At 47.6% G+C, this 11,287-nt stretch overlaps 2 protein-coding genes across 2 annotated transcripts; one reads left to right on the top strand and one right to left on the bottom strand.

Moving 5' to 3' along the window:
- Positions 1–923: 923 nt before the first annotated feature.
- On the top strand, positions 924–5,654 carry LOC124648674 (PWWP domain-containing protein 3-like). Its single transcript, XM_047188393.1, has 3 exons — positions 924–1,299; positions 1,405–3,390; positions 3,488–5,654. The coding sequence occupies exons 1-3, from the start codon at positions 924–926 to the stop codon at positions 5,248–5,250; spliced, it is 4,125 nt and encodes a 1,374-aa protein (XP_047044349.1). The 3' UTR covers positions 5,251–5,654.
- A 623-nt stretch (positions 5,655–6,277) lies between these two features.
- On the bottom strand, positions 6,278–10,516 carry LOC124650411 (nuclear transcription factor Y subunit B-like). The gene is made up of 8 exons (XM_047189941.1): positions 10,362–10,516; positions 10,042–10,262; positions 9,816–9,945; positions 9,018–9,023; positions 7,816–7,902; positions 7,699–7,749; positions 6,682–6,751; positions 6,278–6,593 (listed from the first exon to the last, which is right to left on the bottom strand). Exons 2-7 carry the CDS (start codon positions 10,251–10,253, stop codon positions 6,725–6,727), a joined length of 513 nt encoding a protein of 170 aa, XP_047045897.1. The 5' UTR covers positions 10,254–10,262; positions 10,362–10,516; the 3' UTR covers positions 6,278–6,593; positions 6,682–6,724.
- Between the last annotated feature and the right edge of the window lie 771 nt (positions 10,517–11,287).

Raw genomic sequence — 11,287 nt, forward strand, 5'->3', positions numbered from 1 at the left:
GACCTGATAGTTACTCAAAATTTCCCGGAAATTCAATTCGGCTCCCGGATGCATATGCTCCCTCTATCAAAAAATTATATTTCGAAATGTCGAAAAATTTTGACAAAAAATTCTACATGTACATCTCCATAATATATGTATGTTCGTCAAGTTTCGCGAGGAACCAATATGTTTTGTGATCTGTGTAAAAAAGAGAAAATTTATTTCCTGAAAAGCCTTATTTTCAGCATTGAATTTTGTCTTTTTTACACACGTCACACGACAAGTCGGATTTTTATGAAACAACTTTGTGAGCGCGTAGCACGTGAAGATGTACGTTCGAATTTTCCGTTTCAATTTTTTGAAATTTCAAAATGTATGTAACATGCATTTCAAAATAAAGGGAGCATATGCTCCCATGTGCCAAAACACCATTCCCAAAATTTCCACAAAACTTTCTTAGCTAGCTAGCTATCTAGCCAAATTATGGCGGAAGGGTTTTACGAAGATCTACTCGCACACTCTCAAAAGCTGAAAGCCTCTCATGAGAACAGATCAGATCAGATCGTGGTGCTCTGCCTGGGCTGTCGCTCATCACCCCACGGTAACGCACGCACGCACACGCTGCTGCTGGAGCACGCGACGCGACTAGCTACCTCGCTCGCTAGTCGCTAGGGCGCAGCACACTCCCGCATCCGCCATCTCCCTCCCTCACTCCCCCTCCGCCGCGCCCCGCCTCCGCTGCCGTCTCCTCCGCCGCCCTCCTCCCGGCGCGCGCCAGGTAAATTCCCGACCTCCCGCGCCGATCCGGCCCCCCGCCTAGGGTTTCGCCCGCCCCGGCCCTCCAGATCGAGCCGGGGAATCTCGTTCCAGCTCCCTCCTCGGGCTGATTTTACCGCTGCAAATCCCCCAGATTCCTCGCTCCGCAGGGAGGCGCCGCTCCCATGAGCTCGACCCCTGCGGCCGTCGCCGTCGCGGCCTCGGATCCGGGGCCAGACACCGAGCCGAAGCAGGAGAAGGCCGCGGGGCCCGATGTGACCATGACGGAGGCCTCGGAGGAGGAGGCGCCCGCTGCTGCTGCCGAGGTGAAGGATGAAGAGGCCGTGGTGCTGATGGTGGACGACGATGCTCCGGAAGAACCAGTCACGGAAGCCGTGGCCGATCCGCTGTACGCCACGGAGTCAGCCGGCATGGTCGTCGCCGACGAACCCATGGAAGGTGCACAGCAGGGGCTTGAAGGCGGCGACCAGCTAGAACCAGCAGCCGGGGTTTTGGCAGGCGAGGCGGAGACGAAGCCGGGTCCGGCGGGAGATCTTGCTGGTGAGGCTCCGGCTCCGGCTCACTTCCATTTATTACCGCTTACTTATTACTGATGCCGCCGTTTCTAGCTTGCGCCGCCGTCTAATAATAACATCTTCTAAGCAGAGTCCAGCGAGCTCGGGGAGAACCACGCCGGCGCGGCCCACGCGGCGGCGGGGAGCGAGAACGGCGGCGAGCTCGATAACGGCGTCGCGCATTTCGAGGAGAACGGGCCGTCGCCGTCGCTCCAGTGCGCCAGGTACCCGCTCCCGCCGCTCGACAAGGAAGGTTTCCGGGTCTCGGACCTGGTCTGGGGCAAGGTGAAGAGCCACCCGTGGTGGCCCGGCGAGATCTTCGACCCCGCCAACGCGTCCGAGCTGGCACTCAAGCACCAGCGGAAGGGCGGCCGGCTGGTCGCGTACTTCGGGGACAACAGCTTCGCGTGGTGCGACGAGTCCCAGCTCAAGCCCTTCGTGGCCAACTACTCGCAGATGGAGAAGCAGAGCAGCCAGGACTCCTTTGTTGGCTCTGTGAACTACGCGCTCGAGGAGCTCTCGAGGCGGATACTGTCGGGCATGAGCTGCTCTTGCTTGCCGGAGGAGCTGTCGGACAATGGGATGTCGTATATGGTTGAGAATGCCGGGCTCAAGGATGGGGTTACTTGCTCGGCGGTTAACCGGTCGGAGATCTTGACGTGTTTTAGCCCGGAGAACCTTCTTCAGTATATTAGGTCGCTGGCTCTGCTCCCTGGCCAAGGTGGTGATCTGCTGGAGCTGGTGATAGCTTGCTCTCAACTTACGTCTCTCTATCGGTCCAAGGGATGCCCTGAGCTTGCGTCGTTCCAGACTGGCAGTGCATGGGTTGAGGATGGTGTGGATACTTCTCCCACCAATAATGTAGTTATTGAGGAAGTTGTCGTTGCTGAAGAGCCTCCTCCTCCTCCTGTTGAGGTCAAGCCCAAAAGAGGAAGGGGGAGACCTCGTAAACATAGGCCCGAGGATAACCTGGGGTTGACAGGGAAAAAGGGCAACTCCAGTGTCTCCAATAATAATGCTTCTTATAGCACTCCGCAGAGCGTCAAGGACTTCAATGATCTTGATGCGAACAAGAAGAAAAGGAGTCTTGACTCGCTTGAAGATTCAGATGCAAAATCACCAACTTCAGCTTTTGGTGCTTCTTTCAAGATTGGGGAGTGCATTCGGCGAGCTGCAAACCAGCTGACAGGAACATCGTCCGCTGTGAAGTCCCAGAATGAACCAGATAATGCCGCTGAAGCAGAGAATGCAGGATTTGATGTCTCTAGTGATGATGCCGTGAATGAACTTACTGTGGAAAAGTGTGCAAAGAGGAGACGCATGCTTAGGCATCTAATTGCAGACCCCAAGGAGTTATTCTCTCAGCTCAGTTCTGTCGCCGTAGAGCCAATGGACAAATATAATTCCTCCGCAATGATAATTAGTTACTTCAGTGATTACAGGAATTATGTTGTCTCTGCTACTACTGAAGCAAACGTTATTGAAAAAACTGCATCAAAGAGGGGTAGAAAGAAGAGGGTTTTACCTTCTCCCGAGCTAGAGACTACGGATCATATGCAGGACTCCTACTGGTCTGGTTTGAGTTTGCATAATCACCCGATTCATAGTCTGAAAAGAGCTGTTATCAACACGAGGCCAAGGCGTAAGCGCAAGTCAGTATACGACTTGTCATCGGTACAGCATGAAGAGGTGGCTCCTAAGAAACAGATACAAGTGATAGAAAGATCAATTATCCATGTCGACGAAAAGATAGTCGACGAGTGGAAGCCCACCGCACTTGTTTTAAGCTTTGGCAGGTCTACTGCTCTTCCGTCAGAAACTGATCTGGTGAAGAAATTTGGTCGCTATGGGCCACTGAAAGAATCCGAAACTGAAGTGCAAAAGAACACAAATACTGTTAAAATTGTCTTCAAGAAACGTGCTGATGCTGAAAGAGCTTTTAGCGATGCTGGAAAGTATGGCACTTTTGGTCCTTCACTTCGTAGCTACCGCCTTGTGAATATGCCGTTTTCTCTAGGAGTGTCAGAACCAAGTAAGCCTGAGGCGCGACCTGGGGATCATGGCCCAGAGGTTTCTGGTAAAATTCCTCTTCATATTTAAGAAAAAAAATAGTTCATTGCTTGAACAAGTTTGCATGCTTAAACCATATGCGGTTGTCTTTTCTCTTGGCCCAGGTAAGTCTGAAGTTTCACGGGATACTGTGGAAGTTAACCAAGTCGACAAAACCGAGAAATCTGAAGCTGTAAAAGCGCCATCAGGTGAACACGTGGAGACCGTCAAGAAAACATGCCAATCTGAACCTGTAAAAGAATCATCTAGTGAACAAGTTGTCCAGCAAGCTTGCCAACCTGAAGCTGACATGGCTAAGAAAACAGGACAAATTGATGCCGAGCTAACTGGGCCATCTGATCAAATTACAACAGCTAAACATAATGGGGAAGCTGAAACAGTTGCCAGGGAATCATCTGAACAAGTTAGCGCAATGGAGCAACCTTCACTTGAAAAACAATCAGAGATTGCCCTGTCTGGAGCTGCAACTGGGGCAGTTCAGGTAGCTGGTGCGATCGAACCAGACAAGGTAACAGAGGCTGATGCTGAGAATGAAGTTCCCGAGGAGACTAGCGCACCTATGGAATTGCAGGCTCAGAGTTCTGCTGAAAAACCAGTGGAACAAGATGCAGCTGAGCAAACATTGGAAATTCAAGCTCCAAAAGAAGCATCTGCCCTGTCTGGAGCTGCAACTGGGGCAGTTCAGGTAGCTGGTGCGATCGAGCCAGACAAGGTAACAGAGGCTGATGCTGAGAATGAAGTTCCCGAGGTGACTAGCGCACCTATGGAATTGCAGGCTCAGAGTTCTGCTGAAAAACCAGTGGAACAAGATGCAGCTGAGCAAACATTGGAAATTCAAGCTCCAAAAGAAGCATCAGTTGAAATTCCTCGTGACTTGAAGTTGGAAAGTAAATCTTTAACTGAAGAATCTGTAGGTCAAGCTGCAACTGAGCAAGTCAAAGCTCCATCAGATGCTGTACCCCCTGACAGTTCAGATGTTCAAGGGTCTGAACCGCAACCAGAAACTGTGCAGTTCCAGGCTGTAGGAGGAACATCAATAAAACAAGAGGATACAACAGCAGAAGCTGATACTGTTCAAGATGTAACTGAAGCATCAGTGCTAGAAGCTGGGCTGAGTACGCAAACCGTGGAACCCAAAACTGCTGAAGTCGCAGCCGAACAAGTCAGCTGTCCTGAGCAAACTGTTCAAGTGGAAGATATAATTGACACATCAGATGGACATGCCGATGTTGGCAAACAAACTGCACAAGAGGTGACTATGGCTGAAGCCATTGTTGAGGGAGCTGTGGAGTCAAAAATCGAAGTGCCAGTTGGGGAAACTGTAGAAGATGAAGCTACTGCCAGAACACTTGAGGAGGCTGAAGAAGGTACAACTACAGCTGAAGCACCAGTTGATGAAATGGAAAACACAGATGCAACTGAAGCACTGGATGAGAGAATTACAGAAGCTGAGAACACCATCCATGATGCCACGGTTGAAGCACCTGATAAGAAAGCCGCCACAGTCGAGAAGACTGTAGATGATGGCATGTTTGATGCACCAGAGGAAAAAGCTACAATAGTCGAGAAAACTATAGAGGTTGTCACAGTTGAGGCACCACATGAGAAAGCTACAGCAGCTGAGAGAATCGTAGAGGGTGTTGCGGTTGAAGCACCAGATGAGAAAGCTACGCCAGTCGAGAAACCCATAGAGGATGCCGCAGTTGAAGAACCAGATGAGAAAGTTACGGCAGCCGAGAAAACCTCAGAGGATGCCATCGGTGAAACGCCAGATGAGAAAGGTATGACATCAAAGCAAACTGCAGAGGATGCCTTGGTTGAGGCAGCTGATGCTCAAGTGGGGGGTGTAACTGAACAAACCAGCTAGCTTACGCCGAATTGGTGTTTCTGTCGATACTGAGGTAATGTGCTCAACCGGTTCTCCCATCTGGATGTTGTGTTCTGTATAGGAAGACAGGAGTCTGACCCTAGCATTCGCGATGCCATTAGGTTAGCTAGGGCATTAGCATATTTGGCCCCTTTTTTATAGACATCCATCTAGTTGCTTTGGAAGCACACGTATTGGTGTTGTAATCATAAACAGAGTTCTTGTGAAACTTTGGTGCAGCTTCCATTGGGTTTTAGCATCCAGAATCAGGTAGGCAAAGCCATGTTCTTTCCTACATTTTTAGTGTCAGGCCTATTTGGTCAATATGCTAGGATGTCATGATTTTTGTATTAATTATCATATTTGTAAACTGGCTGTGTTCGGGAGCTCGTTTCTCCCTTTTCTGTTACGGTTCATGTATTTTTCTTGCCGATTATACGTGCATATCGATTGACCGCCAGATTTAATTTTAGCTTCCTCCCTATTTGTCTATGGGCAGTTGGCCACTTTAGTTGGTTCGAACGGAATCCTGGGCATTATCCTTAAGCCCTTTATCCTCTGCTGTGAACCAAGTATGTCCTAGTTTCTCGTCGTGGAATCATGGGCTGGACCTCATTTTGAAGTTTTCTGTGTACTCTGGCTGGATTCAACTGGCCAGAAAGCTGAATAAATTTGGTCGCTGATACTTGTTCATGGGGATGGTTGGTTGTTGTGTTAACTTTTTAGCTCGCAGCAGGGGTGAATGGTGTTGTACGTGCTTCTAGAGTTCTCTCCCTTTCCTCATCTTTTGGAGGACTAGTGCAGGTGTGCTACATCGAATGGTAGCACTAATAAAATCTCTGCTGTGAGCAACGACAATACTACCGTAAAAAGAAGAATCTAGGAATTTCGGAAACGAAAGGAACCCTGATGCATACACGGGCAGAAACTGTCGGTGCGCCATTCAAGAAGCAGATGGCAAATGGATTTTTCTCATGGGCCTACCACATGGCCCCTGGGAAATTGTCACAAAAGGCAACTCTTCTCAGGGTTTGATAAAACTAATTTAGGACAAATGTATCTGGATTTACCACTCCCCAAATACAGATTACTCCATAATATGGAACCAAATGACAGCCAAGAGGCCAAATTGTTAAATTTTCATAAATATACAACAGACAACATCGATGCTAACCACAACTGACTCTATTCTCAGGAAAAAGCAATTTACATCTGGGAAGCAGCCTTGGCAATTCGGAGCATCAGTTCTGGCAGACGAACACGGGCCTAATGGGGGTAGTAAGTTCCTTAACTGCCTAGTGCTCTCCAAGAGTTGTATATCAGCGAAACCGATGAAAACCAACCTACATTAGAAATTATCAGCATATGAGACACACAAGAGCACAATATATAATTCAGTGACGTTGTAGGTCTTCAAGGTGATAGTAGTACCTTACAGACCAGCACAGCAGCCACCAACAAGGTCCACTATCTTTCAGTTTGGGATGTCCCCATTATGGTACTGTGCAAGGGGAAATAAAAAGATTTCAGAACATACAGATACCGGATGCAATTACAACAATTTCATTTGATATGTTAGTATTGATGAATGAAAGCAAGTCAATTCCACATGCCAAATAAAAAGACATAAATAGTGCATGAAATGCCAAACACCAGTCCAGGGTACTTTGTAGCATGCAAGATGTTTTCACATAGAACATATACCAGAGTTTTGCATTTCTAAGAGTACAAATAAACTCAGCTAGATAGACCATATTCATATCCTGATCAAACAAACCTGGTTTTGTGCAGTCAACCATCTAGTTTTCCGGTAAGATATAGCGATTGTGCACAACATAGGGGATGGAAGGGCTAATCTACTTGGTCATAAGCTTCCATCTTATGCAAGATTTTGCAACACCCCTAAATTTGATTAACTGAAGAAAAAAAATTAAGATAACAGACTAACAGAAAATAGTTTTCCTCTCTTTATTTCTCTCATTTACTGTTTCTTCCTTACTGGGGGCTTGGCTAAATAGTACTGTTTTTTTAACAATAGCGTTTTTCTCTAGAGTACTTCATTTATAATCATCATATAGCGCAGAGAGCAGAGCGTCAGTACTTAAGAACATGGGAACATGGACAGTTGGACACGGCAGTTATCACAAGCTAATTACCAGAAGAACTGACATTTGTGCGGTTAAAGTACAAACGTGAGCACAGCACAGATTATGTCAAATGATTTTGCCATTTCACTAGTGGGAAAGATTTTCACAAGATAGCAATTGTAGAACAGACAGCTTTAGCAAAAGTTCCTCAAGCTGCTGAGCCTAGACAAACTACAACGTAGCTAGGAGAGACGTCTCACAGGCACCAACTATGCCTATCGCTGCTAGAGAGCTAAACATAAAATCCCGACCATATGACGTAACCGACTAATAAATCGTCAAGCATATTCAAGATAATCACCTGAGGTTGCATATAAACCATTCCTTGGTTGTATGCTACTTGTTGGCCCATCTAAAAAGAACGCAACTAGCTCAGTTTTTCAGCAATCTTATGAAGAAAGAAAATAGACATACTAACCCCTTGCACAGTTGAGCTAGTTGTTCCTCCATGACCAAGTACATCCTTTTTAACAGAGCCATCCTTTGATGTTACCTTACTATCACCCTGTTAATTATTGACAAAAAAGAGAGATGCCTAGGTTAGTCATGTTTGTCACACCTCTGATTTGTATATTCATTATAGTGCAACCAATTAATCATGAATCATATCAAACATCCCAGCCCTAGCCAGAAGTATCTACATGTCATAGGGAGCAAAAGTACTTGACAAGCAGTAATAGAAGCCATAAGAACAGTCATTAAATGGTCAACACCAAGGGGACTCTTACAAAATTCTGCTTGAATAGGCTGTGTTATATATGCAACTTTTCCAGTCTGCTGGTAAACTTGGTAAGAAACAGTGCAGATAGCTACTGGAACTACAAAACTTCATAAATAAATCAACTTAATTAGGTTATACACATATCCAATGTTCAAGAAATCGTGAATCGCTAACTTATCGGCCAGCCTTAAGATGGAGATTAATCGCTTCTCGGACGATTAATCGATTTTATCGGTCGGCCATTTATCGCCTTAATTTTTTGTAAATTCTAATTTTCAGCACTAAATTTTATATAATATGCTATGCATAGATAATATTGAAGCACTGAACAGAAGTATTACCTTGATTTATTGCATTTGAATCAATAAAAATGAAAATTTTGAGCTAATGTATAGTTCTACAAGACAATATAACAAAAATAACGACTGCCAGACCGAATTTCAGCGAAATTTCATTGAAAATCGGCTAAAATATCGGTCATCGGACTGAAAATCGGCCAAAATATCGGTGTAGCGATAAATTAGCCGAGATGCTAAAATCTTATCGATTACCACCCGATTCACGATAAATCCGCCAATAAATCGGTATCTCGGCCGATTTTTTGAACAGTGCACATATCCCACCACATATAATCAACAATATATCTTTGCAATCTGGAAGTACCGGAATATTGGCTTCCATGATGGATTACATGCCTTCCAAGTTTTCAGCATGGTCAGTTCAAATGTGCACAAATGATATACAATCACGAAGAGGATGGGATCGGATAGCTCAAAGCCTCGAATTATAAAGTCCAGTGGTTTCATCTTGAATTAATATATCATATTTGCCAAGGATGACATGATGAAATCTAGGAGGAATTCATAACAAGGCAGGAGCAAAACTAATATACCACATACCTCCATCTGCAATGAGAAGTAGCCATCCGCCAAAGAGAAGACCAAGAGAAGACATTTCAGTTGGATAAAGTGGAGTAAAAAAATCAACATAAAAACTATACACTGAGCAATGACTATGAATAAATTCTAAGCTGCTAACAAGTATTGAATGCACATAAGGTAGTATTAATTTTTTAAGCTAGATAATGGATGACTTATTGCCTCATAAGTAGGATGCATAGCCTCAAGCATGGAACTTTCAGGAACTTCTGATACAAAGATAATATTTTTTTATACGCTGTAAACTTTTCTTACAAATGTGAGGTTCTAGTATATAATGTGCACGCCTTTAAATAGATTATGTTCTACATCTATTGAATTGGTAACAGGGTTGGGCCCTGGACAAGAGAAAGTAGTGTATGCATGCATGTCTCAGTCAAATAAATGACTTCATTTGATTAATGGCCTGAGATGATTCTTAGTGCTTCAAATCATTTACTATTCTGAATTAAAAAAAACATACTATAAAAGATATGAATTACAGTAATTGGAAGGATAAAGCAAGACATGCTTTAAGCACAAGCAGCTCACAAGAAAGCTGAAGCCATTGATTGGTGCCAAGCAGTACGGGTCCTCCACCAGTTACCAAGCTGAACAAAGTTATTTAAAGCCAATAAAGGCTAAGCCAATTAAGTCTGAAGTGACAACAGACGAAATCGGCGATGGTCCTACCTAACTTCCAAAGCACTAATCCAGCCCCAATCATTTGAGAATAGCTCTTTTTTTTGGTTAGCTCTAGATAACGAGGTAAGTAGGCACCTCTCTGAACTTGTGCAGATAGACCTTGAGGGGTTCGATGTACTCCTCGAAGCCCAGCGTGGCCATCGCCCAGAGCAGGTCGTCGCCGTTGATGGTCTTGCGTTTCTCCCTCTGGCACTTGTCGCTGGCCCTGCAGCAGCAGAGAGACGGCCGACAGGTCAGCACGAGACCAGGTTATCCCCATTTCGATTCAGCAAGAGAAAGCAGAGCAGCAGGGCAGACATACTCGCTGGTGATGAAGGATATGAACTCGGATACGCACTCCTGCACGGTCTCCTTGGCGTCCTTGGCAATCTTGCCGTTGGCCGGGATGGCCTTCTTCATGATGCGGCTGATGTTGGCGATGGGCAGGAACCTGTCCTGCTCCCTGACGCCGCCGAAGCCGCCCCCGCCGTCGTCGCTCCCGACGCCCGGGGGGCTCGCCGGCGCGTCCGACATCCGGTGGTCCTGCAGCACAGCCCCGGCGGCGACCCCAGATCCATTAGCTCGCCGCACCAAACCCTAGCCCCCATCTTGGAGAAGAGCCCTGGGGAGAGGGAGGCGTACCTTATATAGCGCGCGCGCAGAGGGAGTGAGGGAGTGAGTGAGGGAAGGAAGGTGGTGGCGGGGGAATGGAGGCTGCGGTGAGGACTGAGGGCGGCGCGTGGGAGATCCGACGCTGGAGAAGACAAGGCGGCGCAGGCGGGTGCGATTCGTTTGGGAGCGGGCCGTCCACTATCCAGGCCGTTCGTCAGTCAGGCCTGTATAAATAGCCCCGTGGCCGCGTGGCAGGCACACCTGTGGACCTGGTGTACAAGTGTGCTGAGGTAGTGAGATTCTCATTATTGGCTGTTAGGCATCTCCAACCCGGCGACACCAAAGCGTTTGGGTGGCCGCGCGAACACCCGGTATACCGGTCCAAGTTCGTATGTCCGTTTGGGTCACACGTTGTGCCTAACACGGCAACCCAAAAAACCGCCACGTGGTTCGTCTTCAACGCGCCGCGCTGCATCATGGTAGGTCTCAACGAGACAACAATGGCGGGCGTGAGAACGCGTAGGAAAGTTCCCGCGCGCATTAGGCTCCCCGCGCGCGCGAAAAGGCCATGGCCGTGCGCTCGCGTCCAAGTTTCCCGCCAAAGCCGCCGGCTATAAAAGACGGCGCCGGCCTCACAGACCTCACAGCTGTTCTGCCGTCCTCTCCCCCTCTTCCTTCTTCGGCGCCCTCTACACCTCCATCACCATGCCGCGCACCCTGCAGGCCACGTGGGCCAAGCTCTCCCTCGCCGCCCGGGTCAGGTTCCCGTGGACGGGCGGACGCGCGTTGGGTCGCCGACGACGAGGCGCTTCGCGTCGCTGCCGAGGGGACGGCGAAGAAGGAAGAGGACGCGGAGCTGGTGGAGGCGGCCGCGAACGGCTGACACGAGACCGTGGACGGCTGGTATGAGACCGCGGAGGAGGAGGCCACTACAAAGGAAAACCTTTTTTTTTTTT

This window comes from Lolium rigidum, chromosome 4 (genome assembly GCF_022539505.1).
Source record: "Lolium rigidum isolate FL_2022 chromosome 4, APGP_CSIRO_Lrig_0.1, whole genome shotgun sequence".
Classification (NCBI taxonomy): domain Eukaryota; kingdom Viridiplantae; phylum Streptophyta; class Magnoliopsida; order Poales; family Poaceae; genus Lolium; species Lolium rigidum.